At 49.9% G+C, this 21,803-nt stretch overlaps 1 protein-coding gene across 3 annotated transcripts in view; it reads left to right on the top strand.

The window, feature by feature from the left end:
* CSNK1G1 (casein kinase 1 gamma 1) overlaps nt 1-21,387 on the top strand; it is a 108,625-nt gene extending 87,238 nt beyond the window's left edge. For all 3 annotated transcript variants that reach the window (XM_065688101.1, XM_065688100.1, XM_065688099.1), the window contains exons 8-14: nt 592-677; nt 2,753-2,837; nt 4,849-4,997; nt 6,536-6,640; nt 9,779-9,886; nt 12,895-13,001; nt 18,295-21,387. In XM_065688101.1, the coding sequence (XP_065544173.1) occupies nt 592-677; nt 2,753-2,837; nt 4,849-4,997; nt 6,536-6,640; nt 9,779-9,886; nt 12,895-13,001; nt 18,295-18,349 (695 nt within the window). In that variant the 3' untranslated portion in view covers nt 18,350-21,387. The remainder of the gene's footprint in view (nt 1-591; nt 678-2,752; nt 2,838-4,848; nt 4,998-6,535; nt 6,641-9,778; nt 9,887-12,894; nt 13,002-18,294) is intronic.
* The last annotated feature ends 416 nt before the right edge of the window (nt 21,388-21,803 follow it).

Genomic DNA, 21,803 nt, shown 5'->3' with positions numbered 1-21,803 from the left:
TTTTAAGGATGCTATTTTCCTTTGTCTCGAGGCCTCTTTTTTTCCCCCCTCATTTATAATCATAACATCTGCATGGCAACAGCAGCAAGTGTTTCACAAGGAAAAACAGTGCTAAAGGAGCTATTTTTGATCTGCTCTGCTGTGATGAGCTGCAGAAGCAATTGAGAAGGGGTTGGCACAACAACATGGTAGTTCCCTGCAGCTGGTTGCAAGCATCCCCTGCCTGTTCCTGTGTCATTCAGAGGAAGTAACATCATCCAGCACCACATCACAGGTGCGCCGTCAGGACTGGCAGTCCAGAGAACTGGGGAACTGCTTTATTCCTCTTTATTCTTCTCATCCAGTTCACCTAATACTGGGCAATGTGTCTTACAGCTCCCATGTTATTTTATGCCTTCTAGCTGATCTTTTCTTCATGTATTTTATGGGGTTTTGTAACAGCTTCTCGATGGTTTTGCACGAGGCCTGAGCTATAGGCAGCAACTGAATTTCTCTGTGATAACTGTGTCTTGGAAGTAGGTGTAACTACTGATCAAGTCTCAGACCCATTCCTGCAGCTGCAGCAATAATTTGTCGTCTCTTTTGTTTTAGAGCAAAGTCGTCGAGATGACTTGGAAGCCCTTGGCCATATGTTCATGTATTTCCTCCGAGGCAGTCTGCCCTGGCAAGGATTGAAGGTAGGTTTGAGCTTTAGGTTGTGCCCTTTGAAACTTTGTCTGGTCTCTGCCCAAATGAGAATCTGGTGGGGAAACATTTTCCACAAGTCAGTCAGAAGCACCATCCTCTCCTTTGTGTCCTTGAAGCCTAAAAACAAGGCATTAGCTTTACCTACAGGAAAGATTTTAAGATATAAGTATGTTACCTGTCACTTCAAGTTGCCATTAGCTGAATGGGTACAAATCTGGAGAGAAGATTGAGCGCAGGCACATGAGTGGCTGGAACTGGGACAGCACTGAGAGGGCTGTTGAGCTGTGGGAGAAGCTTTGCTGGAGCATGGAGCTGCCCCGAGCTGGAGTGCAACTGGGACACAGTGGTTGTTTATGAAATCCTGGTTACAGCACACAATCCCCCAGCTGCAGCTGTGAAACGTGGTCATAGCAGGAGCAATTTGATGGGTTTAGATGTGCAGATGGACTTCAGCTTGAAAAACGGGTTTTCAGGCAGAACTATGGAGCTTGGCTTCCCTCCAGAGGCACTGGACATTTAGTGCTTAGAAGTTTATGAAATGCCATGTACAATGTGGAGGGCTGCAATTGAATTACAGCAACTGCAGCTGACATCCGTCAGCTGAATTAACTAGTAGTAAGTCATTTGCTGGCTCTGAAGCTGTTGGTAGCTGCACCTTCACTTCTCCATCACTTTCTTGATGATAAAGCTACTGTGTTCAACTTTGTAATTACAGTGAGTGAAGGGATCGAACTCAATCAGGTTAGGAGCAGGTTTATTAGTGAAGACAATAACTCCTCTTAGTACTGTTGGTAAAAGGAGACAAGCGTTTGGGCTCACAAGCGGCTCAGCAGAGTGCTGCTATGGTCAGTGGCAGTGGCTTGTGTGATAGACCTTGTTAAGCTGTTTTGTCACCATCTATCCAGAGGTAGTCTCTGCTTAGCGTTATTGACATGTGCCAGAAATGTTGGTGACAACTCATAAAAGCAAAGAAAGGGTTTTCAGGCATGAAAGTAATTGTGAAAGAAATCAGAACCTCTCTGACTTTAACTTCACACCTCTGTAAGTGTGTTATTCTATTACATATCTTGTTTCTGGCTTGGTTGAGCTCATCTGCTTTAAATTAATCCTGTACATTATTCTTAAAAAAATTCCAGGTTTAGACAAGGTTCTACAAAATTTGCTCAGTTCAGTGCTGAACTTGGTAAGAATTAGTTGACCTCTTCTTGAAGTCCTTGCTCCAGAACAACATAGACTCTGCAGCTTGATCTAGAATATGAAATCTTCGCTATTCTAGGCTTCCTCAGCTTACACTTTTGGTGTATACTGTCAGTGCTGAGGTCTTGAGAGAACATCTCACAATGCTAATGCTGCTGCTGCCAGGTCTGATGGGCATGTTTTAAGATGGAGGCACCAACGGAAGCAGAGTTCTCTGCTTCAGGGGGATGGAGGTGGGAAATCTAGCTGAAGCTTGTTTCATTTTCTTGGTGACCAGATGTTTAGTCAGTGCTAGACAGTTGGGGGTGAAAGAAGAGGCACTATGGGAGTAGATGGGATTTGGGAGAAGCGTGACTGATGTAAACTAGTTATCTGTGTGATTGCATTCTATTATAGAGGAAGACCCAAATTGCTGATGCAGTTTATCTACTTCTATGGTTGTTTATGAAGGCATCTTGATTGCCGATGGCTCTAAGCCCAGGACGGAGTACTGATGTGTAACTATAGTATATGCAGCTTTGTTTTCTTGTCCCATGCAAGCTTTTCTATACAGTCCTTAGGACTGGGCTGATAAGAAATTAGCCTTGTAAGATGCTAACGAGTGTCCTTCCTTTCAAGTACTGAAGATGTTTCGAATGTGTCCTTGGCTATTCTTTGCCGACAGCACGTAAAATGCGTAGTGACAGTTACAACAGGGTGAGATAATATTCCTGCTAGTGTAGTCTAGGGTGCAGCTCAGTTACAAGTAACATCTCCTGATACCACCCAGAACTGGTATTAAATACCTTGTTTTTCTTCCCATACAGCATGTCGTTTATCACATGGTTGAACTCTTTCTCCACAACTGTTTTGTCTTTGTGCGCTACAGGCTGACACCTTAAAAGAGAGGTATCAGAAGATTGGGGACACAAAGAGAAACACTCCAGTTGAGGTTCTCTGTGAGAACTTTCCAGGTAAAGCCCTGATGGAAACATTTTGAGTGCAGTAGGAGCTGGGCATACGTTAAATATGGTGGTTCTGAGCTTCTCTGGCGAAAAGTATTTGGATGATGTGTACCCATTATGTTGTTCCTCAAGCTGGCAAACAACTGGAGCTGCTGCTATAAATTCATGGAGCCTGAGGGGCTTGTGGCTGTGGCTTAAAACGAGCATAATTCTTCTCCCTGTGGAGGCTGGACAAGGCTCAAGAGCCTCATGTTCCTGCTTTGCTTATCGGCTTCTTTCCAAAAGGGAGCCTCACTATTTTCTCCCTTCCAAGTGACTGTGTTGGATCTACTGAGTTGATTATATTCCAGACTGAAGGTTTTACAGGTATTAGAACTGTAGGTGGCCAGCTTAGGAGATGGGATGATGTGTCTGTCCTTGAATTCCACCTTCTGACAACAGTCTCGAGCAGAGCGTTGTCAGATGTTATTGAGAGTGTTACTACAGATGTAGTCTGTAGGTCCCCACAATGAGTCCCCATTCCCATTTTGTCACATTGCTCTTTTCCAGCATGAGAAGCAGCAAGCCTGGAAGGGGATTGTTGTTCTTTCAAGTCATGCTAATTCCCCAGATGTATTTACATCCCAAATCCACCTGGTTTTGAGCAAAACAGCTTCAAGTTGGCTGTTCTCATCTTTTTCCCCAGTACTGCTTTCTCAGAGCTCTGTCACACCTGCAGGTCTGGGCTGAAGGGAGATGTGAACTTATTTCTGTTCCTTGCTTACCTGAAACCTCTTGGTCTCCACCTTTCAGAGATATTAGAGGAAGAAGGGTTTACCTTTCTACTCCTCCTTTTTTCCACGTTTTAGCTCCATGTGACATGCAGGCTGCAAGCCTCAGGCAGAGTTAAGTATCGATGAGCAATGCTGCTCTTAGTTTTGTTAGCTAAAGGCAAAATCCATGCTGGTGTATCAGCCATACTGCAGTGCACAGACTTGTGCCTCATACCGAGCTCTGCCCAAACATCCTACCTTGGCTTAGGGAGAGATGGGAATGGGCAGGACATGAGTTACCAGGGCTCAGTCCTCTGTGCATGCAAAGTACAACCCAGATGCAGGAAATCCATTAATTAGCTTAACACCAAACACTGTTCTGTGTGGGCCAGGCAAACGAATGTTGCAGCTTTCCATTCAGAGTCTTGTTCTGAATGTTCAAGGCTCTGACTGATGTAATGATATTGGGCAGCACAGACCTCTGGGTAGCCAGACCCTGGCTGTTGCTGGAGCTCAGAGAGGCCACAGGGTGCCCACCGACATCTCCTGCTTTCCTTCCCAGATGAAATTGCTGTGGCTATTTTAAATGTCTGTGTGCAAACATACATGTGAGCATCCTGTTTGCAGGTTCAGTGAGTTGGCATTTATGGTGTTTTAGTGTTTGTTTTTACCCAAATATACAGAGTAAAACTTGTGGAGCTCAGATCTGAGGTGGAGCAGCAGCTCTCTGGAGCTTAGGTGGGACTTGCATCTTTGCTTGAGAAGTGTTTGGATTGATTTTACTGTTACTAAACCCCACTATTTTTATGGGAAAAGCCAGAGGTAGCACTGACAGCCCAGACAATTCTCTCACAGCGTGATGCTCGTTGGTAAAACACAGACCTTGGTTTCTAACAACTTGTTCAGAAGACTCAGAATAAAAGCAGACTATTATTAGACTTTGGGCAGGGCGGGAGGGCTCTGGAAAGCTGAGTGAGATTCATTCAGCAATAGAAGGCTGTTGAGTAGGTCACTGATGGTGAAGACTTACGGGATATCCTCAGCTTCTGTCAATCCACATGGCTCAGCTGAACCTAGCGGGGCCAAGACAACTCATGTCACTGGTGATGTGGCCCTCAGCCCAGCTTTAAGCCTAGTACCATGGGAAAGCCTCGCTGGAGTTAATCAGCACATAGTTCCAGTGTGTGTGTTGGCTTTGAGAGGCTTGTCACTGAAGGAGCTCACATGTGAGCAGAACTGATGCTGCTGCTTTCTCCCCTTTTCAACAGAGGAGATGGCCACATACCTCCGCTATGTTCGGCGGTTAGACTTCTTCGAGAGACCAGACTACGATTATCTACGAACCATCTTCACAGAGCTGTTTGAAAAGAAAGGCTACACCTTTGACTACGCCTATGACTGGGTTGGCAGGCCAATTGTAAGTTGTCTGTGCAAAATGCAGGGCCTGGCCTTCCTAGTGCTGCTTCCCATCACCCGGCTCTTTGTGCCTGATAATCCAAATACCAGTGAGCTTAGGATCAAGTCTTTCACTTCTGCTCTCTAGCTAACATGGGCTCAACACAGTGAGATGTCCTGACGTGGTGTTCAGGGGGTTCTTGCAGTGCCTTGAAGTTTCCCTGAGGGGCAGAAGGCCCCTTCCGATCTCTTTGGACTTGCCCTGGTGGGAATTCAAACCTGATTTTCCCACTTGTGGCAATGAACATGACTAGATTTAATTTCCTCTAGTCTAGCACAGGATTGAAACCGATATCTAAAGATATCCGTCTTGAAGCGGGAGAGTATGCTTGCTGCTTCAGCACTGAATGGTGGAAGACCTCTAAAATGGTCAAGTTTTCACTGAGCCATATGGAGATCTAGGCAGGGCTGTGGCAGATGCTTGGTGAATAGTAACAGCAAGTCAGTTCTAACCACAAAAGATCTTGGGGTTTACCCTACTCTGGAGGCTTGACTCTTTATAGTGCATTGATAGGAAATGTGGGAGTAATCAAGCTCCATTTAGCAGTTCCCTGACACCAGATCATGACCGTAATCATGATCGCCTTGCGTCACTTCTGTTGTCAAAAGCCGTTTACACTCAAAAAAACCTTGGCCAAAAGATGTGTCATGGGGAGATCTGATGGAAGAGTCCAAAGCTCTTCTGCTGGCTGCCTGTCGCTTGTGTTCTGTGTCATTCTGCTGGTGGCCTTCTCGCTAATGGCCAGTTACCGCACACTGGCAAAGGCACCCATCAGTGAATTGCCACTGGTGCCAGATCAAGTGCCTTCAGTCCTAAACTGGGCACCATTACTGGTGATTTACCATCCCAGCTATATTTAGCATTACCCATGTTTACTGCATCCACAACAGTTCATTTTCCTAAGACATCATTCCCTTTGTGAATCATGATTTTTTGCCTCCTTTTTGTTTAATTACAAAGGCAATTGATAAAAAGCACCTTGTAAACCAAGCATGATGTTGCTGACAACTGCAGTGGTTGCCATGGAGATTCTGGTGTTGTGAGCAGGGATTATGACTTTGGGGAGAACAGAGCAGATGAAGCTTTTATTTTAACACGTCCTGTTTCTATGCAGGCGTGATTTTTAGAAGTGGCAAGACGATGAGATGAGGAAAACAAGTCCGTGTTTTCAGTTGTAATGATCTATGTGAGACACACAGGATCTGACACCAATACAGGGGCTGAACTATATCTTTTTTATTCATTTTTATACAAGAAATTTGGGGCTGGTGTCCAGTGTCAAATCACGTGTCCACCAAATCACAGGGATTTTAGACCCCTGGCTTTAAATTTCCTTGATTACTGCCAGTACCTCTGGGCAGCGTTTCGGTGTTTTTCTGCTTCTACCTGGTGGGAGCCAGCCTTACAAGTTAGGTTTGCGCATGGGAGCAAACCTGGTGGGAGAGAGTGAGCAGCATTTTCAGCATTGGCTTCACCCTAACAAGCACCTTCTTTTCCAGCCTACTCCAGTGGGATCTGTTCATGTAGATTCTGGGACGTCTGCAATAACAAGAGACAGCCACATCCATAGGGATCGGCCATCACAGCAGGCCCTTCGCAATCAGGTGCGTTGGTCACAGCTGCTCAGCACTACCTTGTTTGGCCAGAGCAGCAGGAGCCATGTGCCATTAGAGGTGGATGGGGCTGACTCACCTTGGTCGTGGCACGCACAATTTCTGCCTCTGGAGACTGTGATTTGAGCAGAATTTTGTTAAAGCAACAGGTTGCCAAATTACTGTATTGGCCAGTGGAATTCCTCAGGATCATGAACTAAGTGGAGTACAATTTGGGTAATTTTTCTGTAGTTTGTGGGTAAGCTGTTTAAGTCAGCTGTCCAGCCTGGTCAGACTACCTCAACTACCTGGCCACAACATTCTTTTGGGAGCTTTTACTCACAGCATGTGGACGGTTATGGTGGTGGCAGCCTGCTCCCAGGTGCCCTCTTCCCATGGACCATGCCTTAAGGATGTGCGTGTCCCCTGTACTCGCAGTGTATCGTTCTCAGGGTGTTCAGCTCACGGTGTGTTGCAGAGCATACACAACTTGCAGAATAGGTCCCCTTGGGGAGGTTGGGCATCCCAGTCCGAATCAACTGCCAGGTTTTGAATATGAATTTCCCCATTTTTCCTTTCTAGTTGTAATATCTTGTTGGTGTTGAGAGTTTGGATTTTCTGTATTAACAGAACTGAGCAGAAGTTCAGTAGATCTCCAACTGCCGGCTCCTAGCTAGAGCTGTTGGTGCTCTTACTTCCCAGTGAGTGGTTCTGGGCTCGCTCTGCTCCTCTAACCGCTGTGTGCTGTTCTAGCTCCTTGTCTGCCACCTCTGCGCCTACTCAGCTCACACAGGCTGGGGTTTGTGAGTGCAGAACCAAGTGTAAGACGTAATAACCTGTCTGGGCTCAGCTTCCCTTGTTCCATGTAGCTGGGCTGTGATGGTAGAGCATCTAACATAGACTAGACTTGATCTCGGGCCATCAGCTACAATCAGGATGAACACCCCTCTTTAGAAGTGTTGCTTGTAGGAAGCTGGGTTGTTTGAAGCCCATGTGCTGTACTGTATTTATGCATGCTGATTAGTGTGGACCGATTTGGGAGTACTAGTAAAATAATCTGCTTTAATATATTGCCTGATTAATACATTAACACCACCATCCCTTTTTTGGGTGGCAGTCTCTAGTTGCTTTGACCACAGACCTTCATATGAGGCATCTTGTTTCCTTTAATGGACAATGACGCCTGGCTTCATTTTCAAGCAGGTTAGTTCACAAATGTAGTATGTCACCCAAAGAAATCTGTCCTAGTCCCAAAATATTATGCAGGCAGCTTCAGTCCATGTTCTTCCGAGCCTTACAAATAGCCTTGATGCTGTAGTGCAGCTTTTGTCATTTTTCTTACCTAAACATGATTTAGGATGCTGATGCTGAATTATTTAATGCCCAGACAGGCAAGGGAAATCAGTTTCTTCTCACCAAAACACGAACAACTCTCTTCCAAGGGATGTTTCTTCCAAGTTCTGAGCAAATGGTTTCTCTAAAGGAACAAGCAGAAAAACTAAACATCTCAAGCAGTGAGTTGAGAATATGGGTTTGGGTCAAGTGACTGTTTGATCTCCAGATTTAATGGCCTTAGTTTTGTTCCCAGGTATAATAACTGCTGATTCTCTTTTATAATATTTGGTTCCCGGTAAAGATGCTAATAAAAAGTGTTCTTCTTTTTGTAGTCTTCCTCTAGGAAGTGAAGATACTTAACTATAAAAGACGGATGCCAGAGACAGACTGTTCATCAGGGGCTGTAGAGACAGGACATGGGGTGATGGGTTAAAACTTAAACAGGGGAAATTCAGGTTAGATATAAGGCAGAAGTTCTTCCCCGTGAGGGTGCTGAGGTGCTGGCACAGGGTGCCCAGAGAAGCTGTGGCTGCCCCATCCCTGGCAGTGCTCAAGGCCAGGTTAGACAGAGCTTTGGGCGACATGGTCTCGTGTGAGTCGCTGCCCATAGCAGGGGGTTGGAACGCTTTCCTTTTCCTTTCTTTCCTTTCTCTTTTTACAGTGGCACTGCTCACCCGTGGTGGCAGGGAGTAACACAGAGCAGTGCTGGGCAAGGGCAGAGCCTGGGCACCTCTCCTCGGTTAGCTACTCAGCTTCTCTGCTGATAACCTGGTATTTGTTCACTTGAGCTCTCGTTTCCTGGCCAGGTCTATGGTGTCCCCCAGGCCCGTGTGCTCTGGGGACTCCGCTGCTTTGTCCTCTCATGTTCAAACTGATGCTTCAGCTTTGAAACATTTGCTTACATTTTTATACAGCATCCAAGGAGACACCTTTTAAATGTGTCCCATCCATCACTTCAGGCTTCAGTAGGTCCTCTGCTGTTGGCGTGAGGCTCACACACATCTCCCCAGTCTTGGGAATTGTTCCTCCAGCTGGTTGGTAGGGTTCGGTTGCGCTGAGATCCTCCTCGTCATAGGTGCACTCTGGATGTGTTGTCATCAAAGCTGGGTGACCTGTAAGGAGCTTCACTTGCAAATGCAAAGTGGTTCCTTTCATAAAACAGATACAGTTCTAATAATTTAGTTGCCTAAAACTTGCCTCTGTAGGGGGTAAATTAGAAATGGTTGGCAAAAGTTTCTTATCTGCTTTTCTGCAGAAAACCAAAAAGCCCCCAACCCTCCCTCCAGTCACGCAGGTGTGGTGGATGTTTCCTTCTGCACTGGACAGGTGAAGCAGTGTGTGAACCTGGCTTTTGGTGAAATAAAACGTGCCTTTGCTTTATGTTGTAAATTTGAGTTTAAAAATACATTTTTAGGGAGCTGGAGCCTGTGTATCTGATCTTGCTGCTGTGCCAGGTGCTCTGGGGTGTGTGACCTGACAGATACAGTTAAACATATTGTCAGTGGGTTTATTTCTATGCTGAAACCCATGGAAATGAAGCCATGTAAAGAAATAACTTCCTGACTAGATCTGACTTTACTCTTCATTTAGCAGCTAGAGGAGAAGAAATCCACTCCTGCAGTAGATTGCTGCAGGCACTGCTCAAGTCAAGTATGAGATGTACTTGGTAAAGAGAAATTTTAGCCCAGCTAAAAGTTTAAATGCCTTGCTTTTTGCAAAGAAACTAACTCACTAACACCCCCCCTTTGGTTTCTTCCCCTTGTTCACCTTTTGTCCTCTCTTGTGTCTCTCTCATGCTTCTGAACCTGTGAGCAGGCGTCATCAGATCGCCGAGGGGAGTGGGAGATCCAGCCAAGCCGGCAGACCAATACCTCGTACCTGACATCTCATTTGGCTGCAGACCGGCATGGAGGATCAGTACAGGTACCTCTGCCTCTTGATAAAAGAATTGTGTTAAATCCCCTGAATTTGCCTCAAATTGCAGTAACATCATGGTCAGAAGAGGGATTTCCCAAGCTGGTTTGGTCCTGTCTGGTACACAGCACTCAAGCCAAGTTCTGTGGGATACAAGCTGCCATGGCCAACATTGTTGCTGTTACTGTTTCAGCAGAGCTTTTCCTCTGAGAGCCAGTTTGAACTCAGATTTGCCAAACTGAGCACAGAAAGGAGTGAATGTTGGCAGGTCTAGTCTAGAGCGCTTCCCGTACAAGACAGGCTGAGAAGACTGGGGCTGTTCAGCCTGGAGAAGAGAAGCTGCTTGGAGACCTGAGAGCAGCTTCCAGTGTCTGAAGGGGGCTACAAGGATGCTGGGAAGGGACTCTTCATCAGAGACTGTCGTGATAGGACAAAGGGTGATGGGTTCAAACTTTAACAGGGGAAGTTCAGGTTGGATGTAGGGAAGTTTTTTATTGTGAGGGTGCTGAGGCGCTGGCACAGGGTGCCCAGAGAAGCTGTGGCTGCCCCATCCCTGGCAGTGCTCAAGGCCAGGTTGGACACAGGGGCTTGGAGCAAGCTGCTCCAGTGGAAGGGGTCCCTGCCTGTGGCAGGCGGTTGGAGCTGGATAAGCTTATGGTCCTTTCCAGTCCAAACCATTCTGTGATTCTATGATATGAATCTATATGGCACACCTCTATCCCCATCTTAGGGATGCTGTTAGGTAGTAAGAAGCAGCTGAAATGGGGTTTGTTGCATATAAACCCCTTTAACGTTGGGTAAATAGTTGAGCTGTTCCAGTTCAGGCTTGCTAGGTGAGGTTCTAGTTGAATTCCTAGTGCTTCATGGCAATGTAGGGGTGTCAGGCTGGAGAAATGCGCTGGGGTTGGAGGGGAGACGGGCTGCACTGCCGCTGCACTTGCAGGTGTGGTGACCCTGCTCTCTTGCTCCCTAGTGTGTTTGCATATTAGTTTTGGATCCAGTGGCAGGCCAGCAGCAGTGTAAAGTCACGGTGGCTGCAAGTTGGATCTCTGGATGGCTGCTGGGGAAGGTGGATGAGCAGAGGATGCACAATACTGCCAGACAGCATTAAAAACTGGCACTAGGGCTAAGACTGCTTCTGTTTATGAAACCATGCCTGCCTCTGATTGTCACTCAGGCTTACCAAGCGAATTTCTTGCACTACTGCCAGAGTAAGATGCTGGATGTGCTAGGGGAAGATGCAGGGGTCATTCAAGCAAACAGGAACTATCTGATATTGCTGGCAAGGTGAGCTCTTCGGCAGAGGTTTGCTTGGAGAGCAGGCTGTAGTGTCAGACACAACACTGAAAATTGGCTCTGGTGAAATGGGAATTAGTGCCTGCAGTGGGACAGAGCTGAGGAAATAGGTAGTGCAGGATGCCCTGAGTGAAATGTAGATTGGGTTGAAATTTTTCACTTATTCCTGATGCTTGGTTGCATTCAATGATTTTTGGCTTGATTAGCCACATTCCTTTTTCATTTAAAGATATTTTACTGAGTAGCAGAGAAACAGAAATAGAAAGAGGAACTAATGCATGTGTAGCTGTGATCTCAGATGTGAGCAGATAGTAAACTGGAGAAGTGTTCAAGCCAGGTTGGACGGGGCTTGGAGCATCCTGGTCTAGTGGAAGGTGTCCCTGTCCATGGCAAGGGGTTGGAACTGGATGAGCTTTAAAGTCCTTTCCAACCCAGACCATTCTGTGACTCTGTGAATTGAGCACTAAGTACAGAATAGGTGGGTTTATTCATATTTTTTTATGTAAGGGAAATAATTTCCTTGTGCAATGTCAGCATGAGCCGTGCCTCCCCAGGAACAGTACTCTGCCAGGGTAGCTACACAAAGCCTGACTTCAGGAGGGTTGCCTACCTGAGCGGTTTACAGACCTGTATGTGCCACTCTAAGCATTAAAATTCTGCTAATCTGCAGCTCAGAATAGGAAATCCGCTGCTGGGCTGCAGGTGCTGAAATTGTTTCTCAGCAGAGGCCCCAGAGCATGCTGAACCCCTGGGAGGTCAGCAGTCCTGAGTGGCCATCAAGGCAAGGGTTGAATTTGCCGTGTGCAAATGAAGTGGCAGCACATTAAAAAAAAGAAGAGGAAAATCAAAGCCTTTTGTAAAATGGAATTTAACAAGTAGCTGCAGAAAGTGTGGGAAGATCCCTGGGACTAGCACAATTAAGTGGTGGCATTTCATGAAGCTGTGTGGGAAGCGTGGGGGTCTGGAGAGCCTGGCTGGGCCCACAGTGTGATGAGTCTGGGAAGGGGGCTGTGCAGGGCTTGTCACTCGAGAAGAGCTATGAAAACCACATGAGCTGAGTCCTGACCTCTCTTGGCAGAGGCTGGCCACGGGACCTGTTCTGCAGAAACAGCAGTTGCTCTTAGAACTTCAGCTTTCAAAACAATCATATAGACTTAATAGTGAGGGGACATGTGCTTCAGTGGCTTCCTTCTCTTCATCTCTGGTGGTCAGGTCATACAGAGCCACCGGGAGTACCAGGTAGCACCTTGACCCCCCCATACTGGGCCTTGGTCGACATGGTCCAGTGGGAGGTCTCCCTGCCCGTAGCAGGGGGTTGGAACTGGATGATCTTAAGGTCCTTTCCCACACAAACCATTCTCTGATTCTGTAATAGCTTGTGTGTGTATATAGGGGTGTCAGTTAATCTTCACCCTAGTGGCTACCCCCCGCAAAGTGGCGTAGCCTCCCAAAGAGAAGACCTGTGCTGGGCACAGGAGTGTGAGTTAGTCCCCTGCCTGCTGTTCTGCTTGGGAAGAACCAGGCTGGTCTCTCCAAACCAGACATGTGATCCAAAGGCATCCAAGGATTCTGACAGCCTTCTAAGAGTGTGCAAAGAGACAGGAGCAAACAGTAATTATTCTGCAAATTTCCCATTGCCACAGCATCCCTTGTCCAGGAGGGTGGAGATACGTCTTGTCCAAGGGGTACGTGTCATAACGGGGTGTTGGCTTGTGTTTCAGGTGGTCAGTTCAACCAACGGGGAGCTGAACGTGGATGACCCAACAGGGGCACACTCCAACGCACCGATAACAGCGCAGGCGGAGGTGGAGGTGGTGGAAGAAGCTAAGTACGTTTGCTTTACAAACAGGCTTTCCACTGGTGTGGTTGTTAATCCTCCTCCTGGGAAACGAGTGGGGATGTTTACCTGTGGTGAAGTACTCAATGCTCGTGTCCCATGCCTTTTTCCTTGCATACTGCTGCTTTCGTGCATGGTGCCTTCAGTGCTGCTGCTGCTGCTTCTTTTTGACACTTGTCATGGCTGGAGAACATAACTCTTACTCAGAGCATGTACTGCAAGATAGCAGTGTAGCACAAGTACCAAAATAATGTGAACTGATTTCAGGAATCCCGGTGAGCAGCCCCTGTTCCAAAAGGAGAACACGCTGTACTCGTGCTGACAGTGTAGGAGTAGTTTGAGCACAGCTCAGTGAAGAGATTGTTGGTCTGAAAGTTCACACTTTATTTCTGGCTGCAAGAAATGGATGCCAGGTATCCAGAATGGTCCTGAAGTAACTCTTGCAGGGACAGGTAGTTTTCTCTGTAAATTCTCTCGGTCCAACCCAATGAAAGCTGAGTGAGAGAAACCAGAAGCAAGTCTCCTGCTTGTGTGGGGGAGCCGTGCTTCCCCTAAGCTGACTTCTCCTCTGTAGCTTGCGGTCAAGACTGAGAACTGATGTACGAAGTTGTTGCTTTGACCATTTTGGCCTCCTTTGCACACATACTGCATCTGGCACCATCATGTCACCTTTCGCATGATCCTCTACATAGGACCTTCTCACTGCCTCTGACCTAGACCAGGACCCCAGCAGGTCATGGTGTAATCCTGAGACTCCCTGGGTGAGGGATAAATAGGCTCGGGGCTGCCTTTGAACTGGTTGGTGCTGTGACAGTGCCCAACTGCCGGTTTGACTGATGACACTGGTGTTGCTTGTCCCACATTGTTTGTCTCAACATTTCTGGGAACTTGAGTTAGGAAAGACTGTGGGAGGCTGAAGAGGAAAACTGGCAGGTGTGGGAAAGGGTGTGTTGGTGGAAAAGGTCCCCAGGTATGCATTAGTCTGAAGCCAGCGCTGGTTGTCCCAAAGGTCTTCCGCTGTCTGTTACCTGTCCCTCAGGAAGCACTGGTGTGCGATCCTGCTGGCTGGTAGCTGACCTGGGCATGATGCTGGCAGCAGCGTGCCCAAGCAACAGACACACTTACTCCTGCCAGCCAAAGGAGCGAGCCTTGATTTTGGTGCAAGCTCCTCGTCAAGTACAGTGGTGGGTGGTGGGAGATCTTGAGGTGCAACTTGTGGACTGGGCAGTATTCCTCTTAGATATGGGTGGTGTGGCCTGCAGAGACCACCAGCTTGGCATCACAGGCTCTGTCTTGGTCAGACTGAAGTGGGGGCCCCCCAGACATGTGGCTTAGGATTGCTCCTAGGATGGGGAACATTGCCACCCTTAACAGTTCTCAACACAACAACCCAGTGCAAGGAAGAGCCAGCTTTTAAGAGCTGGCCACCTTCAGCCTGTGTTTCTGCAGCACCTTGTTGGGTGAGGCCAGGGTCCAGACCCCATGTCTGCATACAGGGGAGATGTCAAGGCGCATGAAAAGGCTTAAGCTATGTCTTGCAACACAGGCACCTCTTCTGTCTCTCTCCAGCCCTTCTTTGTGTGGTCCCAAGTAGGTTTTGGAGGTGCTGGAGAGCAGAGCATAAGCTGCTTTGCACTGACAGGTTTGGGGTCTCTTCTAACACCCAGGTGTAGTCCGCTTTGTTCTTACCACAGGGAGAGCTGGCTTCATCTTTCCTTGCATCTGTGATCATAAATCAGTTATATGAGGAGAGCAAAGGAGTTCTGGATTCTGCTGTGCAGTAAAGTGGGCCAGAAGGGGCTAGAAGGAGCGGGTTTGAGTGTTTTGAGATGAGATGTTGTAGCAGGCACTCCCGGAAGGCAGAGGAGCTGTGCAAGTGCTTCTGCTTCGGGGTGTGCTGGAGATAAGCTCCTGATCCCAGCATGAGTTTCACATGATCTGGCCCTTGTGCCACTGGAGGTGTGGGGGACGAGCAGATTTCTCTCCTGGTGGTCCAGAGCCCGTTTCTCATCCCAACCCCAGATAAGAACCTCCTGGGGCCCATGCCCTCATGGAAGAGAGGGGCTGTGTTTGTCAGAGGCCTGGAGCCCCTGGGAAGCGTGGCAGTTCTCAGCGCACCGTGGCGAGGGTAGAGGTGGTGTGAGGGCTGGGGGGGGCGGCGGGCAGGCATGTGTGTGTCTGCCAGTCTGCACTGCATGTTTGCATGGCTGCAGTGACACGCTTTCATCCCACCTCTGTGAACTAATTGCTCTTTCTTCCTTTCTGTGTTTTTTCTCTACACTCTCTGTAGCTGCCTGAAAATGCTCAACTTGTGGTGAGTCCCTCTCTCCAGTCCACATGCAAGGGGGAGCGGACCAGACTAGACTGGGGTTGGCAAAACCAAACTGACCAAACCCTAAAAAGGCACAAAGTCAAAGCCAACCCAAAGCTCTTTTGATTTTAGGACCGTGCTGAGGACCACATGCAATACTGGGGAGGGTGGGGGCTATGTCTGAGCGGCCGCATTAGGCTGAGCAATTCGGCTGATCTTGGAACTGATGGATGCAAAACATGGATTTTAATCCTTTTCTATTTGGCTTACCATCTCTCCCAAACTGTTAGGTCCATGAACAGATGGTGTCTAATGGAGTTGGGCAGAGTCGGGGCCAGGCTTGCCGAGCATCTTGCAGGAATTCCTCACGCAGACGGTTACAAAGGGAAAACCCTGAGCTGGGTATTGAGGGGAGGGGACAGTCACTTCTCAGAGAGTTTCCTCTGAAGAAGCAGGGGCCTGTATTGTTAGAGAGGACGGAAAACGTGGCCATGGAGACCTTGTTGGTGACAGAGCCCCTGCTTGGAGAGGGAGGATGGGAGATGGCTCCTCTCCAGTGTGCCTGCAGCTGCCAGCTAAGGGTGCAGGGGAACAGGCTTCTCCAGGAAGGAAAGGGCAGAAGGGTTGGGATTAGCCTCGCTCCAAGCCCGGCTCAGGCATACGTACAGTTTTCTGCAGGTTTTGAAGTTTAATGTTCCTGTCTCAAGTTGTCCCAAGGAGCTGTTCCCTCCCTCCTTGCCCCTTGGGGAAACCACGTTCCCAGTAAGCTGAGGCCCAAGCGGACACTCATGAGGAGTTTGTAGGTCCCAGGAAGGGCTGATGGGTTAGAACCAGCACAGAGCAAGGTGACAAAGCCGTGAGCGGCGAGGAATGTCCTTGTTGGATGGGAGACTGACCGCCTCTGCCCTGCTTTCCATAGGCATTGCCTCCAATACCTCTGGCATCTCTGGCTTCTCTGTATGTCGTAGTCTGGGGCTGTTCTCTTGGGCATTGTCTGCATGCAGAGAGATCACGTTCTGTAATTGTCAGCCTGCCTTATTCTTTTATTTTGGTGTTTTGCCTCTGCCTGTCTGAACTGCCAGGGCTTCCTTTCCTGAACCCTTCCCTGGACCTCTTGAGTAAGAGCATTAAAAGACAGTCACAAGGGAAAACAGCCAGAAGTCAGTCAGCTCCCTTCGTTCAGTGCCCAAGGAAACAAGTGCTGCTCAGCCCTCTTCTTCCCTTACCCGCTGCATGCGAAACCGTAACTCATGCATTTTCCATCCTCTCTCCCCATAACATCCCCCCCCCCCCCCCCTTACTCACCATTGCCCAAGTCACGAAGGAAAGTGGCTGCTGTGGGAGAGAAATACTGCAGTAGGTTATAGCAGGAGTGGGAGATGGCCTTGGACAATAAAAGACCAGTCCTGGGGAAAGGGGGGTAAAAGCTCACAAGGAGCCTTAGGTGGATGGTGCTTCAGACTGTGCTGCAAAGGTCAGGCTGGGTGGGTAGTGATGGAGTCATCAGAGGCCACACCGAGCCCGTGTTCCTGCAAGGACAAGTGCTGTCTTTTTCCTTGTCTCACCTCCAGACTGGGCCTGTGCAGGAACCTACAGACAAACTGTGGATGTCAAACTTCCCTCGGCCCTTAGTCCAGGCAGGTCAGAGGCCGCCCCATGTGGTGGGGGCGGCCCTCCTCTCGCAGTAGCTGTTTGAGCTCTCCAGGTTCTGGTCTCCCTAGCAGACAAGTCCGTGCTGGTGGGCTTGGCTCAGGGGGGGTGTGGTGGTCACTCATCACTTTTACACCCTGTAGTAAGGCTCTTGCATCCGGGGGCAAGCACTTTCTGTGGTGAGAATGAGAACAGATCTGTTCCTCCAGCTCTTGAGAGGATGGAGGTGTGATGCTGACATACCAGAGCACGAGGGACCCCACAGAAGACAATTTGGAGCAGTTGTTACAGTGGTTTTGAACACTTTTTGTCTGGCTGTTGGTGAAAGATGCTTTGTAGGCAAAAACGGTCTTTGCATACTCACATCTGCTCTGGTGGCTTAGCCAGGCATCCCTTCCACCAGCACGCAGGCTTCCCTGGGCACGGCTGTAATGGCAGCAGGAAAACATGTAGTGCAGGAGCAGAGCACACAGATCACCTTTCTTCTGTGCAGAGGATTCTGACACAGGGCTGAGGACAGAAAGGTGGATACACCCTAAACGCCAGGGAATTCTGTAGGAAACAGCAGGACTACAAAACCTGGGCAACTGCCGTCAGTCTACCCCACAGTGAGCCCACCACTCCACACACAGTTCAGCTGTGACAGGTGTTGTTCTCCCCATCCCAGCCTCCACTATCCATCCTTCTTGCTTCCCCTAATCCTGGACGCTGTGCACCTCCCTCGCATCGGATGGGGGAAGAAGCAGGGGTTCTGCTACCAGCACTGAATGATATATGCGAGGTAGAAGCTTCGGTTGTCATGAAAGGTTCAGTAAAGAAAGCTGGTCCCTGATGTGAGTTCTCTTTGGAACTTGTCTTCTTAGTGAATGGTGATGGAAATTGTATGTAGTTGGGAAGAGCAGCCAGGGATCACTGTCCCAGCCCACTCCCTCCGGGGTTCTGACAGAAGGAGCGGAGCATCTGGATCCTTGTTTTACCGCCTTCCCACATGGCTCCTTGTGTTCCTGCCCCAGTCGAGCTGTGAGGGAGACCGGCCCACGCTCAGGGATGCTGTGCCGCGCTTTTACCCGCAGCCTTTGGGCCCCCAGCGTGCAGCTAACGTCCCTTTGCTGGCCTACAAGCCCGTGCTGGTGGTGTCAACCTTCACCAGCATCTGCGCCCTGGCCAGCAATGGCAGGGCTGCCTGGGCCGGGCGCGCAGAGGGGCTGTTGCATGCGGCAGGAGCCGGGGTGCGCTGCGGGGTGCGAGGTCGGGTCCCTGCGGGATGCGCTGCGGGGTCACTGCGGGATGCCGCATTAACCTGCCTTGTCCTTTGTGCCCCAGGTGCTGCTGCTTCTTTAAGAGGAAACGGAAGAAGACGGCTCAGCGTCACAAGTGACCGGTGCCTCCTGGGCCATGCAGGAACCACCTTGCCTGCAGCTCCTGCCCTGTCTCACTGGAAGGGGCTTCTCTTTAGGGGGAAGGAGGAGGAGGCAGAGAAGGAAGAGAGAAAAACATAGAAAAAAAAAAAAGAAAAAAAAAAGAAAAAAGTGACTTTTTAAACCAAAAAGAGAGGAAAACGTTCCAAAACAAACCACTCTGGGGTGGATCTGCTGAATGGTCTCCCTCGTTCACTCCAAGCCTGAAGCTCCTTTTGGGACCAGGACTGTGGCTGGCTCAGGTCTTGGTCACCCTGGGAGGGGGGCTGGCTGGCTGACCCTCCTTCCCGTTGTTTACGGCGAAGGCATCGTTCACGCAAACCTGAGGACTGTGCTTAGTTCCTGCTCACTTCCCTCCCTCCCTCCCCTGCGCCTTCTGCTCCTCTGTCCTCCTCCCTCCTTAATCCAGCGAAGAAATACTGTAGGCTGTCGAGAGGGCAGGAGGATGCAGTGGGAGAAGGGCCTGACTGCTGCAGCAGTGAGAGACAGGTTCCCTTTTGGCCTCCTTGGGAACAGTTACACTGTAATGTGCAAGCTGTGAGAAATTTGCAATCTACTGTTCCAGTTAGGGTTTTTGTTTCCGGCTCCCCTGACACCTCCCTCCTCTGACGGTAACAGAGCAGCGTGGATTGTTTTAAAGAAGCTGACGTCATTGCACTTTTTATTATGTTTAGCATTTACAGATGCACATTGTATCTGTGGATCCCTGCGCGGCGCCGGCGCAGGCAGACATTCAGCGGGGAAGACGGAGGGGTGCAAAGGAAGCCCTTGAGTGGGGATGTCGACGACATCCGCATGACCCTCGTGCCAGTCTGGGGTTCCCGACGCCTGCCTTGGGGCCTGGAAAGCATACTTGAATTTTCAGTCACCCTTCCTCGCTACCGGTGAATGTCCCTACCATGGTTTCCTACACCCAACTGGCTGGGAGACGCAAGGCTGTAGCCCAGCGTTGGCAGAAGGGAGCAGCATCGGCTTTGCTGAGCTGGAGGAGTTTGCTCTTGCTTAAGAGGTAGAGCTGGATTCAGGTGACTGGGAGGCAGCCGGTTCCCGACGCGCAGATGTTTGCCAGTGTGGGTAACCGGGCAGCCTCCTCGGGCCCCTCTGGTAGGGGGCTGTGAACACGTACCTTCCGTGGGAAAACGTTAGCAGGAGCAAAGCTTCCCCGGCAGGGAAAGGACACTTCATGCCTTAACACTGATCTCATCTCCAGCTGGTCAGATAGGTTTGACTGGAATCGCCTTCATCCTCCCTGCACGCGTGGGTCTGGGGCCTGTGGGAGGCCATCCAACCCCACAGAAGCCACGGTTCTCATGCACCGCTTTGGAGCCAAACCAGTAGCTAGCAAAGGGCTCGGGGCTTTGCACACGTTTCATCTTGCATCCTGCTGCAGCTGAGGCTGCCCGGGGCTGGGGGTTACCATGGACATAGCAGGGCTGTGGGAGAACTTGAGCAGCTCTTGGGCAGGTTGTGAATAGGTTCCTTGTACTTTCCACGTGTGACACCTGACCGGGCTGCAGCTGCTCACTGGAGGGACTTGGTCATAAACTCGGCCATGGCTCACCCCCAAAGTCCCAGAGAGCTTGAAGGGAGGAGAGAATAGATCTCATTATCTTTTACTGGTTTTAATGATGATGTGCATATCTTGGAGTTCGTGGAGCAGCACTCCCAGGACGTTCGGCTCCCGTGGGTGGGCAGAAGCAGGCTTAGAGGGCAGGAGATCACCCTGGGCTTGCTCTTCGTGCATCCCTGAAGCAGGCAGCCACTGGTGTGGTGCTGGGGCAGAAAAGCCTCCTTGGCAGGATCCCCATAGGGCGTCTCTTCACCATTCCCCACTGCGTCCTCTCCATGCCTTATCCCAACGAGTGCAGCTCAGACGCACGGAGCCCTTTGCCCGTGCACCCACCAGGAGACACGTGAACGTTCTCACTCTGCAAAGCGCTTTCCTCAGGCCACGGCCAGGGCAGGAAGGGCGCTGCTCACCTCCCGCAGGCACTTCACGCCTCGTCCCCTCCTGCCAGCGGGAGTACAGGACCGTGGCCGTGTTCCACCCTTCTGTTTCCAAACTCCTCCGCTGCCAGCAGCTTCCAGAAGCCCCATGTGTGGCACAGGCGCTGCCCTCTCTGCTGTAGGAAACCATGGTTTGGTGACTTGGGAGGGGGGGAGAAGGGGCACAGGCGTCCTCCAGGGAGATGGAGCCAGGCCCTGAGACACTTCTGTTGCTGCCCTCCCAAGCCCCACTAAGTGCCTGTCACCAGAACTCGATTCCTTCTGCATCTCCTGCCGTGTTTGGTCATTCCTTGCTGCCTCTGGTCAAGGAGCAGCTTGTAGTTGCAGCATATGTAAGTGTTTGCAGGGTGAGGGAGGGCTGGGGGGGAAGGGGCCATCTCAACAGGTTTCGTTCTTAAATGTTTTTTTTGTTTTGTTTTGTTCTTTTTGTTGTTTCGGGGTTTTTTTTAAGTGAATGTATTTGATTGTTTAGAAACTTTCCTGACCTTGTTTTTAGGTGGGTCAGTTTGGAAGCTGTTTCACAGTGACCCGCTCCCACTTCTCTCTGGAGATACGATGTTCTTTTAATCCTACGATGATGTGTTTGTAGGGGAGGACTGTCCCCCCACGGCATGCTGGTAATGCTCACTTGTACCAAGCCCTCTTGCACTAGAATCGTACGTTGGACTCTTCAAAAGGGCAGAGATGTGGGGTGGCTTCATTAACAAAAGGAAACTAAAGTGGGTTAACAGCAAATGCTTGAGGAAGCCGCTGGCCCCAGGGAGCTCGGGGTGACCAGGAGACACAAGCCAGCCTGAGCCAGCTGTGCTGTGGTAGGAGCAGGGCATTCAGCCTGCCTGGGCCACTTCGCTCCTCACCAGAGGTCATCAGCACTGGGGACCCCAGGGGCGCGCCCTCCAACGCTGCGATGCAGTCTCCTGAGGTATCAAGTGAGATGGTTATTATTATTTTTTTCAATAAAACATTGCACTGCTGCATTGTTCTCCATGAACAGACGTACTCCGTTCCCTCGCCTGGCAGCATCGCTTCTGTGTTGCGCTCCCACGTGGCCAGTGACGGGACAAGAGGAACCGGCCTCAAGCTGCACCAGGGCAGGTTCAGATGGAGCTGAGGAACAATTCCTGCTCCAGAGGGTGCTCAGGCATTGGAACAGGCTGCCCAGGGCAGGGCTGCAGGCACCGGCCCTGCGAGTGCTCACAGCCGGTGGAGACGAGGCCTCAGTGCCATGGGGCAGTGGTGGCCTGGGCAGAGCTGGGAACGGTTGGACTGGATGAGCTGAAAGGGCTTTTCCAGTGTGGTGGGTTCTGTGATACTCTTCTCTTTCCCTTTGTTTCTGGTGGGCACCACTGGCAGCTCTCCACTCCTGGGAGAAGCTCTGAGCTCTCTTTTGAGGGGACAATGCATGGT

Source organism: Lathamus discolor, chromosome 8 (genome assembly GCF_037157495.1).
Source record: "Lathamus discolor isolate bLatDis1 chromosome 8, bLatDis1.hap1, whole genome shotgun sequence".
Taxonomy (NCBI): domain Eukaryota; kingdom Metazoa; phylum Chordata; class Aves; order Psittaciformes; family Psittacidae; genus Lathamus; species Lathamus discolor.
The sequence above is the reverse complement of the archived record's forward strand: the minus strand, read 5'-3'. Positions and strand labels throughout refer to the sequence as shown.